This window comes from Chlorocebus sabaeus, chromosome 10 (genome assembly GCF_047675955.1).
Source record: "Chlorocebus sabaeus isolate Y175 chromosome 10, mChlSab1.0.hap1, whole genome shotgun sequence".
Classification (NCBI taxonomy): Eukaryota; Metazoa; Chordata; class Mammalia; order Primates; family Cercopithecidae; genus Chlorocebus; species Chlorocebus sabaeus.
Genome location: NC_132913.1, coordinates 52,641,697 through 52,664,911, shown reverse-complemented (window position 1 = coordinate 52,664,911; position 23,215 = coordinate 52,641,697). Strand labels below are relative to the sequence as shown.

Genomic DNA, 23,215 nt, shown 5'->3' with positions numbered 1-23,215 from the left:
GAAAGAACAACTGGTTCAAAAGGTAGTTTAAGGGTTTGTGTGGATTACAATGGTCTGAACTATACATGGCTCTCATGAGTAATAGACAATAGGAAATGGCCTTGATTTAAAAAATACAAAATATTCTTCAGTTGAACACACTTTTTTACGGTTACATTATCTTTTAATGAAAATGAGGAAAATGTTTTTGCTACATACCACTAGATTTCCAATCACCATGACCATCATGAAGACAGTAAGGCACATGGTTTGGCCAGCGACCTCCATACAGTCCCACATGGTCTCTATCCACTCTCCACACAGCACGCGGAACACGATCAGGAAAGAGTGGAAGAAGTCATGCATGTGCCAGCGTGGGAGTTCACAATCATTGGAAATCTTGCAGACACATTCTTTGTAGCTCTTACCAAAGAGCTGCATGCCGACCACAGCAAAAATGAAGACGATGATGGCCAACACCAAGGTGAGGTTTCCTAGAGCCCCCACAGAATTGCCAATGATCTTTATCAGCATATTTAGAGTTGGCCAAGACTTTGCCAACTTGAAAACTCGGAGCTGGAAATAAAAGCAAGAATAGCATTAATGCCCTGCATTTCTAAAAATATCTGTAATTTTATTAACAGGGCAAATGTACAGGTAACTGTCTCAATTATAGAGTAATGAATTATTTGTCAAATGATTACTAACAACTATAGCAGTGACTTGCTATCATAGAGGGTTCTCTTTTTCATTTTGAAATGGTCCACACTGTAAATGAAATAATTAAATTATATTGTTTTTAAATTGGCAGTTTAACAAGATACACTGAATTTTCAAGTATCCTACATAAGCATATGTAAAATACACCTTTGTTTCTCCTTAAGGAATTAAGATATTTAAGATTGCTGGTGGTTAATTAGCAGAGATCCAGTTTCAGAGAAGTAGAAACTCTCATTATTTTTTGTTTGTTTGTTTGTTTTGGTTTTTTTTTTTGAGACGGAGTCTCGCTCTGTGGCCCAGACTGGAGGGCAGTGGCCGGATCTCAGCTCACTGCAAGCTCCGCCTCTGGGTTCACGCCATTCTCCTGCCTCAGCCTCCCGAGTAGCTGGGACTACAGGCGCCCGCCACCTTGCCTGGCTAGCTTTTTGTATTTTTTTTTAGTAGAGACAGGGTTTCACCGTGTTAGCCAGGATGGTCTCGATCTCCTGACCTCGTGATCCGCCTGTCTCGGCCTCCCAAAGTGCTGGGATAACAGGCTTGAGCCACCACGCCCGGCCAGAAACTCTCATTATTTTTAAAAGGCCAAAGCAGATATAGTTTTCAGTGTACTTTAAATATCATGCTGAAATGCACAAGTGAAAATAATATCAACACTTAAGTTACACAAAGTAGAATCAGAAATCAGCTAATTTCTTTGTCTTTTGATTGTTTTAATCTAGCTATATTTTTAGCTTGCTGTAACTTTAGGCTATATTTTAAACATGTATTATATCCAAATACAAAAGTATTTAAACTTAAGTAAAAAGCTAAGCTTCTTTTTAATCTTTTTGTCTTCAAAGACTTAATTCAGTGTAGTGTGTAAATGTCTCTCTCATTGTGTTTGACATATTGGTTGTATTAGCTTTAGAGTTCGCTAAAGTACCATTTATGGTTAAACAGTAGCAGCATTTTATTTCTGATGCTTCACTAAATGTCAGGATGAGAGCAGTGCATTATTTAATGGCATCAAAGTGACCCAAAGGAGTAAATACATGCACCAAAGTATTTAATTTATTCCAGAGAATAATTTATGCAAAAGAGCCTGGCACACTAAGTAAGATTCTAATGATACTATGCTTCCCATTTCCCTTAACTGCATCACATTTTCATGAAGGTTTACTAAATCTTTTTTTAAGTTCTTGCCCATATTACTTGTTTTATCATTTCAAATTTTTGTTCTGTTTTTTGCATCCTTCTAGTTTCAAATTAGATTCATAACTACCTTTGAGGATTAGGGAAGGAAATATAGTTCTAAGGATTACAATTTAAATTTGAACGTTGTAAGCAGCAAGGGAAATTGTAAACAGATTTCATGAAAAAGGCTTCAGCCTAATCACTATTAAGGTAAATCATCAATAGGAACATGTCCTTAGTAACCATGTACAGCCTGTGTTATTTGAAAATAAATCACAAAAGTTAGAGCCCACTGAACGTAATAGTATAATAAAACATATCAAACTTTCACTGGAAATATGTCAAGTGATATTTTATCTCTGAATTTTAAAATCGAATAGTTTTTATAAAAGATCAAAGAAAGATACTTTCTTTAAAATTAACAAAATATAGTACAGTTAACTCTCTCAAAGAGTGGATTTAGTGATTTTCTGATGTGGCAGCAGTCATATGGGGAACTCTGTTTGCTTATCCTTCTCCCTTGTACACTGTCCCCTGTCTTAACTCTTTCCTCTACGGGGACAAGGTGAGCAATGAACGATTCCATAATTCCTTAGTCTCTGGCAGAAAGGGGAGCTCATCCTAGGTCCCAAGGAAGCTTTGCACACAGTTATGGAAACCTCAGATAACTGAGACTTGTTGTTTAATTGTGATTTCAGTTTATCTGTGACTCCCTTTTTCCTCCTCTCTATTAGTCTTCCATTCAATAACTAAGAAGAGAAGTGTAGACTATTCATTTAAGTGAACTTTATTAAACCTATGATGAAGAAACAACTACTATCTGGTGGTATGGCAATCCAATTTGTTTTAGAAGTGTATTCAAATAATATTATAATGGTGGGAAACCTTGCCATTATTACTAGATGAGAATGAAGACTAATTAGTTACAAAGTACATTTTCTGAACACTCCCAGTTAATTTACCAGCCGGAATGATCGGAGAACAGACAATCCTTCCACATTTGCCAGACCAAGTTCCATTAAACTAAGGCTCACAATAAAACCATCAAAAATATTCCAGCCTTCTTGAAAGTAATAATACGGATCCATGGCAATTATCTTCAGAAACATTTCTGCTGTGAAGATCCCCGTGAAGACCTAAATGAGAAGTGTAGTTCATTATATGAGCAAATACTCTTGAAACATGAATAATTATTGAGCAACTTAATTTATTCCCAACAAATATAAATTAAATTCTGATTTTTAAAAATTGGTTTAGGTCCAACAACTTGGTATCCACAAATGCTTTGCATTCAAATCAATAATTGTTCACCATATATCATGTTTATCAAATGATAAAGAGTATATGAATTAAGTCAATAAAATTAATATTATTTTCATATGAAAGGTGCAACTGGCTCATTGTGATCAATTGTTTGGCTCTGTCTCTGATCTTTCTAGCTCTCCAAAAACTTACCAAATGATTACCTGACAGTGCGGGCTTCCATCACCAAGCCCAATGGATTGGTCCCCTCCCCTGGCCCTGCAGATGAGACTGGTGCTAAGGAGATGTCATGTAAGCTGTAATAAACATGCTCACAGCCAGCTCTACAGATAGTAAGAACTCTTACCAAAAAATTTCCTTTCGCTGGCCAAAGGGAAGCAGTATCTTCCTTTCTCCATTTCTATTATCTACAACTATTTCAAACTCTCTCTTCTGCACATAACCTCAGCCATTTTTCCTTATGCCTTCCCATCTGAGAAGCATAGTCTCAGTACTTCAGCTTCTTAGAAGTGATGAAAGTCAGCCAGCCTGAACTTTATGTTTCCCTTTATCTACCAGACTATTTACATCCATAACTGTGCTTTGCCTTTCTCTTCTTGTTAAAATGAAAGAAGTGCCCCTGTTTTGAGCTAATGTCTCAAATTGTGTTATGTGTTTTCCTTTGGACTTTGCAAGGAATTCATTCTCAGTTAACCAACTTTTCTACTACTGGCTACTTCCTGTTTTTGTTTTGTTTTGTTTTGTTTTGTTTTTTGTTTGTTTGTTTTTTTTTTTAATAGAAAGTAACAGACACCGAGTCCTTCTCTCCCTTAAAAATATCACCACTGTCATCAGAGAAACTCTCTTTGCACTCTATTTCCCCTTCCAGCTGCCACCATCTATCCTTTACTTATGGCCAGATTTCTTTCAAAGATCGCATACTTGTCTACACTCGCTAGTTCCAATTCTTCAGCTTACTCCACGATCCACCAAATGGCTTTAACAAACTTCACGAACAAAACCGACATCACCAATAAATCCAAATGAAAAATTTTAAACGATTATCTTGCTTGCCTGCCCTTTTAGAAGTTTTGGGCATTGTTTTCTGTTCCTTCTTCATTGAAATATTTTCTGTCCTTGGCTCCTGTGATCCACACCTCCCTGGATGCTACTCATCTGATTTTCTTCCTCTAAGAAATCATTCGATACTGGATTTATTCAGAATTCTCTCTGTCTAGACTTTACTTTAATTACTTTAATTTTCCTTTTATAATAAGTTACATTTTTATAATAGTTTACATTTCAAAATCTATTTTTCTGTTCAAGCATACCTCCTAATCTCTAGAAACACAAACCCACCTGCCTATTCAATACCTACATTTGAAAGACATCTCAAATTCAACAGGTCAAAAATTCACCTTACTGCTTTCTCCACAGTTTTGCTTCTCTTCTGATATTTGCTAACTCAGTAAATGGAATCTCTCTCTACCTAGGTGGCCACCTCAGAGACCTGACAGTCTTAGTGACTTTTCCAAACATCTCTTGAATACTTCAAATTGAAACTCACCGATGTGTATATTACTAGACTTTTTTCTTTTTCACTGAGTAGGGCTCCATTGTTTGAAATTTCATGGATATTTAAATAATATATAGCACTTTTTATCTCTTTTCCAAGAAATTTTTGCCTAACCCAAGGTCTCAAAGATGTTCTCCCATGTTTTATTTCAGATGTTTTATTGTTTTAGTTTATTTTTATTTTTATTTATTATTATTCTTTAAGTTCTAGGGTACGTGTGCACAACATGCAGGTTTGTTACATATGTATACATGTGCCATGTTGGTGTGCTGTACCCATTAACTCGTCATTTACATTAGGTATATTTCCTAATGCTATCCCTCCCCCCTCCCCCCACCCTATGATAGGCCCCGGTGTGTCATGTTCCCCACCCTGTGTCCAAGTGTTCTCATTGTTCAATTCCCACCTATGAGTGAGAACATGCAGTGTTTAGTTTACTGTCCTTCTGATAGTTTGCTTAGAATGATAGTTTCCAGCTTCATATGTGTCCCTACAAAAGACATGAACTCATCCTTTTTTATAGCTGCATAGTATTCCATGGTGTATATGTGCCACATTTTCTTAATCCAGTCTGTCATTGATGGACATTTGGGTAGATTCCAAGTCTTTGCTATTGTGAATAGTGCTGCAATAAACATACATGTGCATGTGTCTTTATACCAGCATGATTTATAATCCTTTGTGTATATGCCCAGTAATGGGATGGCTAGGTCAAATGGTATTTCTAGTTCTAGATCCTTGAGGAATTGCCACACTGTTTCCCACAATGGTTGAACTAGTTTACATTCCCACCAACAGTGTAAAAGCGTTCCTATTTCTCCACATACTCTCCAGCACCTGTTGTTTCCTAACTTTTAAATGATCACCATTCTAACTGGTGTGAAATGCTATCTCATTGTGGTTTTGATTTGCATTTCTCTGATGATCAGTGATGATAAGCATTTTTTCATGTGTCTGTTGGCTGCATAAATGTCTTCTTTTGAGAAGTGTCTGTTCATATCCTTTGCCCACTTTTTGATGGGGTTTGATTTTTTCTTGTAAATTTCTTTAAGTTCTTTGTAGATTCTGCATATTTGCCCTTTGTCAGATGGGTAGATTGCAAAAATTTTCTCCCATTCTGTAGGTTGCCTGTTCACTCCGATGGTAGTTTCTTTTGCTGTGCAGAAGCTCTTTAGTTTATTAGATCCCATTTGTCAATTTTGGCTTTTGTTGCCATTGCTTTTGGTGTTTCAATTATGAAGTCCTTGCCCACACCTATTTCCTGAATGGTATTGCCTAGGTTTCCTTCCAGGGTTTTTATGGTTTTAGGTCTAACATTTAAGTCCTTAATCCATCTTGAATTACTTTTTGTATAAGGTGTAAGGAAGGGATCCAGATTCAGCTTTCTACTTATGGCTAGCCAGTTTTCCCATCACCATTTATTAAATAGGGAATCCTTTCCCCATTTCTTGTTTGTCAAAGATCAGATGGTTGTAGATGTGTGGTATTATTTCCAAGGGTTCTATTCTATTCCATTGGTGTATATCTCTGTTTTGGTACCAGTACCATGCTGTTTTAGTTACTGTAGCCTTGTAGTATAGTTTGAAGTCAGGTAGCATGATGGCTCCAGCTTTGTTCTTTTGGCTTAGGATTGTCTTGGCAATGTGGGCTCTTTTTTGGTTCCATATGAACTTTAAAGTAGTTTTTTCCAATTCTGTGAAGAAAGTCATTGGTAGTTTGATGGGGATGGCATTGAATCTATAAATTACCTTGGGAAGTATGGCCATTTTCACAATATTGATTATTCCTATCCATGAGCATGGAATGTTCTTCCATTTGTTTGTGTCCTCTTTTATTTCACTGAGCAGTGGTTTGTAGTTCTCCTTGAAGAGGTCCTTAACATCCCTTGTAAATTGGATTCCCAGGTATTTTATTCTCTTTGAAGCAATTGTGAATGGGAGTTTACTCATGATTTGGCTCTCTGTTTGTCTGTTATTGGTGTATAGGAATGCTTGTGATTTTTGCACATTGATTTTGTATTCTGAGACTTGGCTGAAGTTCCTTATCAGCTTAAGGAGATTTTGGGCTGAGACGATGGGGTTTTCTAAATATACAATCATGTCATCTGCAAACAGGGACAATTTGACTTCCTCTTTTCCTAATTGAATACCCTTTATTTCTTTCTCCTGCCTGATTGCCTGGCCAGAATTTCCAACACTATGTTGAATAGGAGTGGTGAGAGAGGGTATCCCTGTCTTGTGCCAGTTTTCAAAGGGAATGCTTCCGGGTTTTGCCCATTCAGTATGATATTGGCTGTGGGTTTGTCATAAATAGTTCTTATTGTTTTGAGATAAGTCCCATCAATCCCTAGTTTATTGAGAATATTTCACATGAAGGGCTGTTGAATTTTATTGAAGGCCTTTTCTGCATCTATTGAGATAATCATGTAGTTTTTGTCTTTGATTCTATTTATATGCTGGATTAAGTTTATTGATTTGCGTATGTTGAACCAGCCTTGCATCCCAGGGATGAGGCCAACTTGATCGTGGTGAATAAGCTTTTTGATCTGCTGCTGGAGTCAGTTTGCCAATATTTTACTGAGGATTTTTGCATCAATGTTCATCAGGGATATTGGTCTAAAATTCTCTTTTTGTGTTGTGTCTCTGCCAGGCTTTCATATCAAGATGATGTTGGCCTCATTAAATGAATTAGGGAGGATTCCCCCTTTTTTATTGATTGGAATAGTTTCAGAAGCAACGGTATCAGCTGTCTTTGTACTTCTGGTAGAATTCGGCTGTGAATCTGTCTGGTCCTGGACTTTTTTTGGTTGGTAGGCTATTAATTATTGCCTCAATTTCAGAGCCTGTTATTGGTCTATTCAGGGATTTGACTTCTTCCTGGTTTAGTCTTGGGAGGGTGTATGTGTCTAGGAGTTTATCCATTTCTTCTTGATTTTCTAGTTTATTTGCATAGAGGTGTTTATAGTATTCTCTGATGGTAGTTTGCATTTCTGTGGGATCAGAGGTGATATCTCCCTTTATCATTTTTTATTGTGCCTATTTGATTCTTCTCTCTTTTCTTTATTAATCTTCCTAGTGGTCTATCAGTTTTGTTGATGTTTTCAAAAAACCAGCTCCTGGATTCATTGATTTTTTGAAGAGTTTTTTTATGTCTCTATCTTCTTCAGTTCTGCTCTGATCTTAGTTATTTCTTGCCTCCTGCTTGCTTTTGAATGTGTGTTTGCTCTTGTTTCTCTAGTTCTTTTAATTGTGATGTTAGGGTGTCAATTTTAGATCTTTCCTGCTTTCTCTTGTGGGCATTTAGTGCTATAAATTTCCTTCTACACACTGCTTTAAATGTGTCCCAGAGATTCTGGTATATTGTGTCTTTGTTCTCACTGGTTTCAAAGAACATCTTTATTTCTGCCTTCATTTTGTTATGCACCCAGTAGTCATTCAGGAGCAGGTTGTTCAGTTTCCATGTAGTTGAGTGGTTTTAATTGAGTTTCTTAATCCTGAGTTCTAGTTTGAGTGCACTGTGGTCTGAGAGACAGTTTGTTATAATTTCTGTTCATTTACATTTGCTGAGGAGTACTTTACTTCCAACTATGTGGTCAATTTTGGAATAAGTGTGATGTAGTGCTGAGAAGAATGTATATTCTGTTGATTTGGGGTGGAGGGTTCTGTAGATGTCTATTAGGTCTGCTTGGTGCAGAGTTGAGTTCAATTCCTGGATATCCTTGTTAACTTTCTGTCTCGTTGATCTGTCTACTGTTGACAGTGGGGTGTTAAAATCTCCCATTATTATTGTGTGGGTCCCTAAGACTCTTTGTAAGTCTCTAAGGATTTGCTTTATGTATCTGGGTGCTCCTGCATTGGGTGCATATATATTTAGGATAGTTAGCTCTTCTTGTTGAATTGATCCCTTTACCACTATGTAATGGCCTTCTTCATCTCTTTGGATCTTTGTTGGCTGAAGTTCTGTTTTACCAGAGACTAGGATTGCAACCCCTACATTTTTTTTGTTTTCCATTTGCTTGGTAGATCTTCCTCCATCCCTTTATTTTGAGCCTGTGTGTGTCTCTGCACGTGAGATGGGTCTTCTGAATATAGCACACTGATGAGTCTTGACTCTTTATCCAATTTGCCAGTCTGTGTCTTTTAATTGGAGCTTTTAGCCCATTTACATTTAAGGTTAATATTGTTATGTGTGAACTTGATCTTGTCATCATGATGTTAGCTGGTTATTTTGCTCGTTAGTTGATGCAGTTTCTTCCTAGCATTGACGGTCTTTTCATTTTGGCATGTTTTTGCAGTGCCTGGTACTGGTTGTTCCTTTCCATGTTTAGAGCTTCCTTCAGGAGCTCTTGTAGGGCAGGGCTCATGGTCACAAAATCTTCCAGCCTTTGCTTGTCTGTGAAGGATTTTATTTCTCCTTCACTTATGAAACATAGTTTGGCTGGATATTAAATTCTGGGTTGAAAATTATTTTCTTTAAGAATATTTAATGTTGGCCCCCACTCTCTTTTGGCTTGTAGAGTTTCTGCCAAGAGATCCACTGTTAGTCTGATGGGCTTCCCTTTGTGGGCAATCTGACCTTTCTCTCTGACTGCCCTTAACATTTTTCCTTCATTTCAGCTTCAGTGAATTTGACAATTATGTGTCCTGGAGTTGCTCTTCTCGAGGAGTATCTTTGTGGCATTCTCTGTATTTCCTGAATTTGAATGTTGGCCTTCCTCTGTAGGTTGGGGAAGTTCTCCTGGATAATATCCTGAAGAGTGTTTTCCAACTTGGTTCCATTCTCCCCGTCACTTTCAGGTACACCAATCAGACGTAGATTTGGTTTTTTCACATAGTCCCATATTTCTTGGAGGCTTTGTTCATTTCTTTTTACTCTTTTTTCTCTAAACTTCTCTTCTCACTTCATTTCGTTCATTTGATCTTCAATCACTGATACCCTTTCTTCCAGTTGATCAAGTCAGCTACTGAAGCTTGTGCATTCGTCACATAGTTCTCATGCCATGGTTTTCAGCTCCATCAGGTCATTTAAGGACTTCTCTATACTGTTTATTCTAGTTAGCCATTCATCTAATCTTTTTTCAAGGATTTTAGCTTCTTTGCAATGGGTTTGAACATCCTCCTTTAGCTTAGAGAAGTTTGTTATTAGTGATCGTCTGAAGTCTTCTTCTCTCAACTAATCAAAGTCATTCTCCGTCCAGCTTTGTTCCGTTGCTGGCAAGGAGTTGCTTTCCTTTGGGGGAGAAGAGGCACTCTGATTTTTAGAATTTTCAGTTTTTCTGCTCTGGTTTCTCCCCATCTTTGTGGTTTTATCTACCTTTGGTCTTTGATGATGGTGACATACAGATGGGGTTTTGGTGTGGACGTCCTTTCTGTTTGTTAGTTTTCCTTCTAACAGTTAGGATCCTCAGTGGCAGGTCTGTTGGAGTTTGCTGGGGGTCCACTCCAGACCCTGTTTACCTTGGTATCACCAGTGGAGGCTGCAGAACAGCAAATATTGCAGAACAGCATATGTTGCTGTCTGATCCTTCCTCTGGAAGCTTCGTCTCAGGGTGTCACCCGGCTGTATGAGGTGTCAGTCAGCCCCTACTGGGAAATGTCTCCCAGTTAGGCTACTCAGGGGTCAGGGACCCACTTGAAGAGGCAGTCTGTCCATTCTCAGATCTCAAACTCCATGCTGGGAGAACCACTACTCTCTTCGAAGCTGTCAGACAGGGACATTTAAGTCTGCAGAAGTTTCTGCTGCCTTTTGTTCAGCTATACCCTGCCCCAGAGGTGGAGTCTACAGAGGCAGGCTGGCCTCCTTGAGCTGTGTTGGGCTCCACCCAGTTCGTGCTTCCTGGCCACTTTTTTTACCTACTCAAGCCTCAGCAATGGTGGATGCCCCTCCCCCCCAGCCTCACTGTAGCCTTGCAGTTTGATCTCCTACTGCTGTGCTAGCAGTGAACGAGGCTTCATGGGCTTGGGACTCTCTGAGCCAGGTGCAGAATATAATCTCCTGGTGTGCCGTTTGCTAAGGCCATTGGAAAAGCGCATTATTAGGGTGGGAGTGTCCTGATTTTCCAGTTACCATCTGTCATAGTTTCCCTTTGCTAAGAAAGGGAATTCCCCAATCCCTTATGCTTCCCAGGTGAGGCAATGCCCCACCCTGCTCTGTGGGCTGCACTCACTGTCCGACAAGCCCCAGTGAGATGAACCTGGTACCTCAGTTGGAAATGCAGAAATCACCCATCTTCTGCATCGCTCATGCTGGGAGTTGCAGACTGGAGCTGTTCCCATTTGCCCATCTTGGAACCTCCCAATCTGTTTTAGCTTTTTTGCTTAGTCTACAATCCATATTGATTTTGGCATGTGGCATAAGATTAAACAAGGAGGTTCATTTATTTTCCATACATTTATTTAAGTGTTCCTGATATTTTGGTGAAAATACTTTCTTTCTTCTATTTCCTTTCCGTAGTGTCTTTGTCAAAAAAATCCATTGACATATAGTTTGGATCTATTTATGAACTCAGCATTATGTTCCATTGGTATCTTTGTTTATGCCAATACTGTAGATTCTTGATTGGTACAGCTTTATAACAAGCCTTGAAGTCTGGTATGTTAATGTTTTCATTATTCTTTTATCAGTATTATTTGGCAATTTTAAGCACTGTGTATATGCATAGAAAGTCAGTTCAGCAATTTCTACAAAGAAAATCTGTGACATTTTTACTGGGGTTGGGTTGAATTGACAGATACATTTGGGAAGAATTAATTTCTTAATAATATTGAAGCTTCTATTGCATGAACATGGCATATATATTTCCATTTGTTTAAATCTTCTGTAGTTATTCTCAGCCATGTTTCAATGTTTTTAGTGTAGGTGTCTTGAAATGATTTGTTAAATTTATTACTATATTGTTTGTGTTTTTTGCTATTTTGGCAAATAAAATATTTAAAATCATTGTTTATTTCTAATCACTGTTGCAAAGATTTGTTAGGATTGTCTACAATATGATCATGTTGATGAAATAGACACTTCTACCACATTTCAATATTTATACATTTTATTTGTATTTTTTTCCGCTTTACTTCAGTTGGTAAAACTTCCAATGCAAGGTTGAATAAAAGTGGTAAAAATCGACACATTTGTCTATTTTCATGGGAAAGCACTCCATTTTTCTAAGCGGCAAGAATTCACTGCTTACACATCTCACTGATAAGTAAAATATTAGGTGTAGAGTTTTCCTTCCTTCCTTCCTTCCTTCCTTCCTTCCTTCCTTCCTTCCTTCCTTCCTTCCTTCCTTCCTTCCTTCCTTCCTTTCCTTCTTTCTTTCTTTCTTTCTTTCTTTCTTTCTTTCTTTCTTTCTTTCTTTCTTTCTTTCTTTCTTTCTTTCTTTCTTTCTTTCTTTCTTTCCTTTTTGTTTTGTTTTGTTTTGTTTTGACAGAGTTTTACTCTTGTTGCCCAGGCTAGAGTGTGGAATGCAGTGGCTTGATCTCAGCTCACTGCAACCTCTGCCTCCCGGGTTCAAGCAATTCTCCTGTCTCAGCCTCCCTGGTAGCTGGGATTACAGGCACCTACCACCACGCCCAGCTAATTTTTTGTATTTTTAGTACAGATGGGGTTTCACTATGTTGGCCAGGTGGTCTTGAACTCCTGACCTCAGGTGATCCACTGCCTCAGGCTCACAAAGTGCTGGGATTACAGGCGTGAGCCTCCACACCTGACTAGATGTAGGGTTTTCTTAAACATCCTTAACAACTTGAGAAAGTTACTTTCTATTCCTAGTTTACTGAGAGTTTTTCTCACGAATGGCTGGTGAGTTTTGTCAGATCCTTTTCTGCATCTATTGAGGTGATCTTAGGCTTTCCTTTATTCTTTTAAAGGTAATATGGCCAATTAATTGATTACTTTTCAGATGTTAAATGAATCTTACTTTTCTGAGATAATCTCCACATGTTTAAAAAGTTAAGTATTTATTACTTTTTTCTCTATTGCTTGATTTTATTGATCATATTTTGCTAATGATTTTTTGCTTCTGTGTTCATGAGGGATACTTTCTTGTAATTTTTTATATAGAATTAATATTGTAACACTTTATATAAAATGTTCTGGCCAGGTATGGTTGCTCCTGCCTGTAATCCCAGCACGTTGAGATGCCAAAATGGGCGAATCATGAGGTCAGGAGATTGAGACCATCCTGGCTAACACAGTGAAACCCCGTCTGCACTAAAAATGAAAAAAAAAAAAAAAAAAAAAAAATTCGCCAGACGTGGTGGCTGGTGTCTGTAGTCCCAGCAAGTCGGGAGGCTGAGGCAGGAGAATGGCGTGAACCCGGGAGGTGGACCTTCGGTGAACCAAGATCGCACCACTGCACTCCAGCCTGGGTGACAGAGCGAGACTCCATCTCAAAAAATTCTAATCTTTTCACATATTTCACACTTAACTATGTTATAAATCCCCACTTTAAACAATCAGTTGTCTTTTTAAAAAATTTACCACAGCAACAGAAAACCAAATACTGCATGTTCTCACTTATAGGTGGGAACTAAACATTGAGTTCATAGGAACACAAAGAAGGGGACAACAGACACTGGAGGGTGGAGGGTAGGAGGAGGATGAGGATCAAATAACTACCTACAGCGTACTATGCTTATTACCTGGATGATGAAATAATCTGTATACCAAACCCCTGTGATTTACAATTTATTTATATAACAAACCTGTATATATACCCCTGAACCTCAAATAAATATGAAAAAAAATTAAGGACAAAAAAGATAGTCTTTCGTATTTACCCACATTTATTCATATCTAGTGACCATCATTCCCAGAACCAAATTTCGATCTGCTATTTTTCCCATTCGGCCTAAAGAACTTCCATTAACATTTCTTGTAGTGTAGTTCTGGTGGTAACAGCTTTTTTAGGTTTTTGTTTATCTTAAAATTCTTTACTTCATTTTAATTTCTGGCAGATAGTTTCACTTTCTGTAGAATAATGGGCTTTTATTTCTTTATTTTATCTGGCCACCTTCTTCTGGCCTGAATTATTTCTGGTAAGACGTTAGTCTCATGTATATAGTAAATAATTTTCTTCTTGTTGTTTCCAGAGCTTTTTGTTATTGCTGTTGTTTTCAGCAGCATGACTAAGATATGCTTAAGTATGAACTTACTTTATATTTATCCTTTTGATGTTCACTAACATTTTATGAGGTAACATTAGGGTCTGTAAGTTAATATTTTTCACCAACTTTGGGAATTTTTTGGCCATTGTTTCTTCAAATATTTGCTCTGTTTCATTCTGTCTATTTTTTCCTTCTGATTCTCCCATTATATAAATATTTAGACTACTTGATATTATCCCATATTATAGTCAGACTCAGTTCATTTTTCCTTTCAGTTCTCTAGTGTTCAAATTGGATAATTTCTACTAATGTGCTTCGAGTTAACAACTCTTTCTTCTGACATCTGCAATTTTCTTTTAAACATATCCAGTGAATTTTTTATATTAGAATATGTACTTTTCAATTATAAAATGTCTAAATGATTCTTTTTATAGTTTTCCTTTTTGTCTGCTCATGTTCTCTGTTTATTCCTTATGACCACATTTTTCCTTTAAATTGCTCAACATATTTATAATAGCGCCTCCAAAGTCCTTTTGTGTTTATTCTAACAATCCGTTCATGTCCAGATCTATTTCTACATACTGCTTTAATCTATTAACTATGAATCACATTTTCCTATTTCTTTGCATATCATATAATTTTTATGTGACATGAATATGTTTAATATTGGGAATACTTCAATCCTGGAAATCTATTCTCTAGAAGTTAATACAGCATTATGAAAGGTGATATATACAAGAACGTTTACTGCAACATGGGTGTAAAGTATCTGGAATCAACTTGAACATCCATCAATAGGTGATTGGAAGAAAAAATAATGAAACATGCCTACTATGACATATTAGTATGCAATTCAGAGGCTTGTAATATATTCACAAACTTGTACAATCATCACCATTATTGAATTTTAGAACATTTTCATCACCTTAAAAAAGCTACATACCCATTAGTTAGTTGTTGCTCCCATTTACCCTAATCCCTGCTGCCTGGCAACCACTCATCTGCTTTCTGTCTCTATGGATTTGCCTATTTTGAACATTTCATATAAATGTAGCAATATGATATGTAACCTTTTGTGATTGGCTTTGTTCACTTAATATAATGTTTTCAAGGTTTATTCATGTTGTAGATTGTAGCAATACTTCATTCCTTTTTATGGGTGAATAACATTTTATTGGATGGATATTGTTTATTCATTCATCAGGTGATAGACATTTTGAATTGTTTTTAATTTTTAGTATTATGAATAATATTCTATAAGCATTCATGTGGAAATACATTTTAATTCTCTTAGATATATATCCGAAGAAATTAGCAAAATTGCCAGGTCATATGGTAACTCTAACCTAAACTTTTTGGGAAACAGCTAAATTATTTTCCAAAGTGACTGCATCATTTTATATTCTCAAAATAAAGAATAAGCATTCCAATTTTTCCACGTCCTTGCCAAAAAATGGTATTGGGTTTCTTTCTGATTATAGCCATCTTAGTATGTGTGAAGTGGTGTCTCATTTTAGTTTTGATTTGCCTTTCTCCTAAAATTAGCCAGTTATGCTGACCATCTTTTATATGCTTATTGGCCTTTTGTCTATCTTCTTTGTTAATATGTCATTTTTAGTGAGTTATCTATTTTGTTTGTTGTGGAGTTATAAGAATCCTTTATATATATTAGATACAAATCATGATCAGATATCTGGGTTGCAAATGTCCTCTTCCATTCTATAAGTTGTCCTTTTACTTGATGATATTGTTTGCAGTATGAAAGTTGCTAATTTTGATAAAAGTTTAATGAACATTTTTTTTTCTTATTGTTATTGTTTATGCTTTTGGTGTCATATCTAAGAAATCATTGCTTAATAATAGGTCATGAAGATTTACTTCTAAATTTTCTTCTAACAGTTCATAGTTTTAGCTCTACATTTAGGCCTATGACCTATCTTAATTTTTAAATATGTTATTAAGTAAGGGTTCAATTCCATTCTTTCATATGTTGATATTCACTTGTCCAAGCACCATTTGTTGAAAAGGCTTCTTACCTTAATAAAATTGTCTAGTAGTCTTGTTGAAAATGAATTTAACATAAATGTAATGATTTACCGTTGGAATTTCAATTTGATTCCATTGATGTATATAGCTATCCTTATGCCAGTACCAAACTATCTTGCTTGCTTTTGCTTTGTAGTAAGTTTTAAGATTTGGAAGTTTGTGTTCTCCAACTTTGTTTTTTTTTCTAGTTAAGATTGTGTGGCACATGGTCTCTTGCATTTTCGTATAAAATTTATAGTCAATTTGTCACTTTCTACAAAATAGGTAGCTGGGATTTTGATATGGATTGCATTACATTTGTAGATTAATTTGGTGAGTATTGCCATCTTAACGATATTTTCTTCTAATCTATGAATATAAATGTGTTTTCATTTAGTTAGTACTTCTTTAATTTCTTTCAACAATGTTTTATAGCTTTCAGTGTACAAGTTTCACACTTTATTAAATTTATTCTTAAGTATTTTATTCTTTTTGATGTTATTATAAATAGAATTTTCCTAATTTTATTTTCTGATTGTTCATTAGTAGTGTTTAGAAATATAATTGAGTTTTGTATATTGATCTTGTATTCTGCAATCTTATTTGTTCTAACAGTTGTGTGTGTGTGTGTGTGTGTATTTTATAAGATTTTCTAAATACAAGATTATGTATTCATTAACAGAATTTACTTCTTGTGTTCTAATCTAGATGCCATTAATATCTTTTTCTTGTCTTATTTCCCTGGTTAGATCTTTCAGTACAGTATTGAAAAGAAGTAGCAAGAGCAAGCATCCTTGCCGCCTTCTTGACCTGAAGGTAAAAGCATCTAAAGTAACTGTTAAGAATGATGATAGGTGTGGGGTCTTTTGAGGTGGTGTTTATCAGGCTGAAGTTCCTTTCTATTTGAAGTTTACTGAGTGTTTTTATCATGAAACACTTTGGCTTTTTCCATGTGATTACAGCATCTATAGAGATGATTGTATAGTTTTAAAAATTAATATGATATATTACATTAATTTTTTATGTTGGTCCAGCCTTGCATCACTGGGATAAGTTTCACTTATTCCGAGTACATAATCCAAAAATCTAAATATGTTGTGTGATTTGGCTTCTAGTATTTTGTTGAGGATTGTTGTGCTTATGCTCATATGGGATATGGCTGGTCAATATTTGTGTCTGTGTTCTTTTCTCATAATATTTTTGTCTGGCATTAATATCAGGGTAATTCTAGCTTCCTAAAGTGCGTTGAGAAGTATTCCCTTCTCTTCTGTTTGTTGGAACAGTTTGTTAAGGATCGATGTAACACTCCATTGAACATTTGGCAAAATTCACCAGTGAAAACTATCTGGACTCAGGCTTTTTTTGGCGGGAAGTTTTTTTTTTTTTTAAATTGCAAATTCAATTTTTACTTATTATGGGTATATTGAGATAGTCTACTACTTCTTGAGTCAGTTTTGGGAGTTTGTTACTTCCTAGGAATTTTCAATTTCACCTAGGTTATCTAGTTTGCTGGTGTTTAATTTTATTCTATTCCTTATGCTCCTTTTTTATTTCTAAAAGATCCATGGTGATATCCTCTCTTCATTCCTACTTCTAATAATTTGTGTCTTTCCTCTTTTTTTCTTGGTTGGCCTAGCTAAAGATTTGTCAATTCTGTTGATTTTTTCAAAGAAATAACTTTTGGGTTTATTGATTTTTATCTGTTATTTTTCTCTTCTTTGTTATTTGCCTTTTCTGATAACTTCAGGTTTAATTTGCTATTCTTTATCTAGTTTCTTAAAGAGGAGCTTAAATTAGCAATTTGGGAAATCTTCTATTTTACCATAGACATTTACAATATAAATTTGTCTTTAAATATTGTTTTAGGCTGGGCACGGTGGCTCAAGCCTGTAATCCCAGCACTTTGGGAGGCCGAGACGGGCGGATCACGAGGTCAAGAGATCGAGACCATCCTGGTTAACACGGTGAAACCCCGTCTCTACTAAAAAATACAAAAAACTAGCCGGGCGAGGTGGCGGGCACCTGTAGTCCCAGCTACTCGGGAGGCTGAGGCCGGAGAATGGCGTGAACCCGGGAGGCGGAGCTTGCAGTGAGCTGAGATCCGGCCACTGCACTCCAGCCTGGGCGACAGAGCTACACTCCGCCTCAAAAAAAAAAAAAAAAAAAAAAAAAAAAATATTGTTTTAGCTGCCCTCATTAATTTCAGTTTGGTTTGTTTTGATTTTCAGTCATCCTTAAAGTATTTTCTAATTTCTCTTATGATATCTTCTTGACTTATTGGTTATTTAAGAGTAAGTTGTTTAATTTCCAAATATTTGTGATTCTCCACATTGACTTGTTATTGATTTCTAATTTCATTTTATTTTTTATCAGAAAAACACTTTGTATTATTTTAATTTTTTAAGTTTCTTGAGGTGTGTTTTATGACCTAACCTATAACTTATCCTAGGGAATGTCCTATAGGCATTTGAGAAGAATGTGTATCCTGCCCATGGATTTTCTACTATTCCATAATTCACCTCAGATACAGATCCTACATTCCTTAACACATAAGACCAGCCCCAGCTTGAATTGTCTATTTATTGGTTATTTCTTTCTAGAATCTATCCTCCTTCTGGTAATGGTATCCTAATTTTTGTTTTCATGGTTTAACTCATTTATTCTGCCTCCAGTGATAAGATATGATTCTGATTTAGGCAAATATGGCATTAAAACCAAGAGTTAGGGTAACTGATTGATTTAGAAATGGCCATGTAACTCCAACCAGGTCAATGATATTCAATTTGTGGGCCTTAATTAAAGCTACTAATTAGGAAGCACAAACTTTCTGTACCTGGAGCTACATTAGTAGAATAAAAGTTGATAGAATGTTGGCAATAGTAAGAAAATACCCAGCCAGAGATGAAGGTCACATATTGGGAAGAAGAGAGACGAGAAGCTGATTCCCAATGATGCTGGCTGAGAACCTGAATCAAGCCAGGTTAGGACCTAGAACTAGTTCCAAGTGGGCTTCCGTAACGTGAGGTAATGAATTCCCTTTATTTTTGCTTAAGCTCACTCAACTTGGATTATAACATATTACCTCCAAAGGCTTTCTTGTTTCAATTGCCACCCCACTATCCCTCTTTTTTTTTTGGAAATAATGTTGAAGAGATTCTTACATAGCTCTGAATTTGAACTAGGTAATATTATTGTCCTTTCCTACTCTAAGCTTCTGTGATCTTTGCCCATAGCTTACGATAGTCTCTGAAATAGCTTTCAGAGTCTGATACAGCATTCAGACCTTCCATTTCTCTGTTAATTTCTCATGGATACAGTTTCCCAACTGCAAAATACAGACCATTTATAGTAAATATCTTAAGACTGATTTTTTGGGAATCTAGAGAGAGAGATTTAATGTAAACCATTTAGTCCAGTATCTGATACAAAATAAGTGGCCAACATATGCCAACTTTATCATTTAATTCAGGTAAGTCCTACCTGAAATATAGTTCAAAAATGTAGTGGTTACTTCAGTGCCTAAAAATATTGTATGTTATACTTTAGGCCATATTATTTACAATCTCTATATAACCTGCTTATATGTTCATTTATCAAGTTGGGAACTTAATAAGCATTTTATACTTGTATAAATAAACTTTTTTGCGTGATTTTCTTCATTTTGTCTCTCTGTATAAGACCACTCTAATATCTATCGCTGTACTATACTACATTATGATATCAATACGTATCCAGTTAATGCTAATATATATTTTAACAGAATTATATAAATAATTTCTAAATTTAATATTGCTAAGACTGTAGAAGAAACAAAAACAAAAAATAATAATCCCTCATATGATGTTTCCTCCCACATAGTCCATCTTTAAGTACCTACAAATGATATTTCAAAATTATCTGACTTGGGCATATTTTATAATTTGTTTAGTAAATGCAGACATGTCCTAAAGAACCTATTCTAAATATCTTAAAAATACATCAGAATTTTGTTATAGATCAATGTCCTTGGAAGACAATTCAGAATCATCTTCTAATAAATAAGTAATTTAAATTCAATTCTAAATCAAATTATACATAAATTCTTTGACTCTTCTGCACTATGGTAGCAATATATTTTTGTTATTTAAAAAGGATGCTAAACATTTGATGTCAAGGTATACATGGCCAATTAGTTGATATTCAATTTGAGAGCAATATGTAAAATTCACTAAGGCAATTATAAAATCTTTCAATGGGAAGAGAAACTCTCAGTGAGGCTTACCAGGTTTCCAACAGACAGTACACTGCTGAACTGCTCCGTCATGGGATAGTGCTCCATAGCCATGAAGAGTGTATTTAAGACAATGCAGATGGTGATGGCCAGGTCAACAAATGGGTCCATTACAACCAGGTTGACAAGGTGTTTCACCTTTAACCATGGTTTACAACAGTCCCAAATCAAACACATATTAGCAAATTTATACCAGCATGGTGGGCATTTCTGTCTGGATTCTTCAAGTTCTGGAAGAAAAAAAGTTAGAATCCTCATGAAAACTGCTTAGTTTCTGTTAAGCAGTCTTTGGTTTAAATTAAAGCAATTTTAAAAATCTAAAGTTGTTAAAAGATATGATGGGTTAATCTGCTGGAGGAACAGGAAAAATTTTACAGTGGGTTTGCTGTCATAGAAAGGATCAGTACAGAAAGACTAGTAAGCTTTCCAAATGTATCCTGGCTAAACATAGCTTCCAAGATTCTATCAGAAAAACTAAATTGTCTGATACTTATCTTCAAGGCTGCTAGAAACTAATGGTTAGAACTTGCACTGAGTACACTTAAAGCTCACCCATGTTCCAGATAGAGCAAGAAGTATATATGTTATCATAGATATCTCAGGAGATGTCCTAAGGACCTTAATCAGTCACACTGAATGCCAGTTTCTTGGATTAGATATGTTTTGGTGATCTTCTAATTAGATAATTTTGTCAGTGTCACCAATCTTAGTTTAAAAGTCTCAAATTTTATTAGATTATAGGCTTGCATATTAGACATAACAAAGTTCCATCTCTCTACATTTCTCATTTAAGTAGAGGGCATAAAAGAAGAGAAAATACTCCAGCCTAAGGAACTGGAGTCCTCACTGTTATTACAAATCAACATTTCACAAAGTGGAACTCATTTATTATTGGAAAAATACAAAAGGTTTAACTGAAATATGCATATAATTCATACATTTTCATGGTATACATTTATTTTAATGTATTGAAATATATAACTCTCAATCAAACCTATGACATAAAATTTTATATTAAAATGCATTTATCCAAGGAAAATGTACAATGATGTCAAGAAGAATTTCAACCAAATATTGGGAGAGAAGACAGAAATGCACAGACCTTTAAGGTGATACCCAAAGTACTGAAATTTGGTAAATATTGGCAAAGAAATTTGGGGAATTAGGAAGTGAAAAATTGTCTGCCATCTTCCTTTGGCAAGATAATCTCTTCATCAACTTATGAGTGGAAAAATACGCAGAATGTGTTGTTTTCTGTCAATATCATTGCTGTACACCCTATTACCTGTTCTGCCAAAATGTGGCCACCACCTCTTAGCACTGAAATAGAGGGAAGGTTTCTTCTTTTTAAATCCATGGCATAGTTGACTCTAGTCAGTCACTTTAATACTATTGTGGCAACTGGAACATCTGTCCACATCCGGCACAGTTTACTATGAACTAAACCTTGTAAGGGTGTGACCAGCCTATGAAAGGACAATCACAACAACAGATAATAATTTTTCTTCTACTAATCAACATTTGCCACAAATCAATTCTATAATTCTATTTTCCAAAGTAAATTAATTTGTTGCTCATTGTTTTTAAAATTTCCACTAAAAGTAGATTTGTCAGTTGTCTCTTTGGATATTGAAATTCTTCAAGTGCACAGTTTGTTTCCATTTATCTTAGTACATAACTTTGTAAACAATAAATAATATTTGATTTATAATTCAAGAAAAAATATAGTTATTATGCACTAATTATTTTGTAAATACTTCTGAACTCCCAAATAACCTTATATTTACATTGAAGATTAAAAGGAGATATTATTATTTACAGTAAATAACAAAAGAGAAATTAAAAAATTTAATTTTGTCTGTATACTGTCATAATATGACTTTTTCTTTCCATGCCAACTGTCAAATAGCAAATAAAGAGAAGCAAACAGGAACTGGATAGAAAAAAAATAAACTGCAGAAAAGTTTAAAAAATGAAATTCAGCAGGTGTGACTCATCTTGACAGTAGGAATAACCGGAGCAAAGTTGTTTAAGTTCTAAAATAAAATCATTCAATTATTCATTCCAAAAAAGGGGGGGGGTGGCGAATCTCACACTTTAAAACAAAGCAAAGCATTTAGGAGAGAACTGCAGCCACATCTCCATTATTCCTGCATGGGTTATCCACACTTAGAATCACTTACAATAAGTCTGTGTCTTTTGCTGGCTCACCTTGATTCTTTAGGTGCTTCTAACTCACCCTCCCACCATCCTTTACAAAGGTGTGACCAGAAAACATTTCTATGTGATTTTGCACTTTTAAAAATTTGAAAAGCAAATCGTTCATTTTTGCTTATTCATTACTGCTTCACTAAGCATGAGGCTATCCATTACCCTGGACAACAGAGACATGGCTGTAGTTAAAAAGAAGGAAAACAAAAATTGCCAACTGGATCAACAAGCCTGGTTCATAAAAAGGGAAGGCGAACTAAGCAATGATCAGACATAGAAGAAAGGATCCCCAAGGAAAGAGATTATGTCAACCAAGAAAACTTTGCACCATTATCAGAAACCAAAAAAAAAAAAAAAAAAAAGGACTATCTTAAGTCACCTTGAGTATGCATGTACATGATATTGCCAACAACCAACCTTGACCAATGTCACACTCATCGTGTCTACATACAATTGAATAAAGAAAAGTCAGTTTTCATTCTAGATAACTGATAAAAGCAGAATAAAAACTTGGCCATCATTTCTCACAAATATACAAAGTCGAAAGCTCTGCAGATAATAAAACGAAAACACTCTCAGTCTTCAGCTTCCTAGGTTGCACTTATTCCTAGAATATCCTTTCCATCCTAAGCAACTCCATGTCACATAGTTTCATGGAGAGATGTGTGGGTGCATTTATTTTGAACTCCAAATCTTAACTAGTTGGCAAGTCCAAACTTGTGGATATTTGAGGTTTTGTAAGTAATGCCTTATTTAGCTCAAACTTAATGCTATGAGAAGTGCAAAGCATGACTGTTGATTGAGACTTACCCTGTCTCCTTCTCTACTTCCTGCTTTAGGGAGCAGACATGCTGCTGACATCGGTAGCAGAACCACTGGCAGCTTCCTTTCAGTGGTTTTGCTATGGCAAGGAGCGGA

General features: G+C 35.7%; 1 protein-coding gene across 8 annotated transcripts in view; it reads right to left on the bottom strand.

Annotated features, from left to right (window-relative positions):
- SCN2A (sodium voltage-gated channel alpha subunit 2) overlaps positions 1 to 23,215 on the bottom strand; it is a 162,691-nt gene that overhangs the window by 47,170 nt on the left and 92,306 nt on the right. For 7 of the 8 annotated variants that reach the window (XM_038001996.2, XM_073019772.1, XM_073019770.1 and 4 more), the window contains 3 exons: positions 20,078 to 20,316; positions 2,835 to 3,008; positions 199 to 555 (listed from right to left, as the gene is read on the bottom strand). In XM_038001996.2, coding sequence (XP_037857924.1) covers positions 199 to 555; positions 2,835 to 3,008; positions 20,078 to 20,316 — 770 coding nt within the window. Of the gene's footprint in view, positions 1 to 198; positions 556 to 2,834; positions 3,009 to 20,077; positions 20,317 to 23,107; positions 23,203 to 23,215 lie in introns of those variants that run through there. The other variant, XM_073019774.1, reaches the window with a different exon arrangement.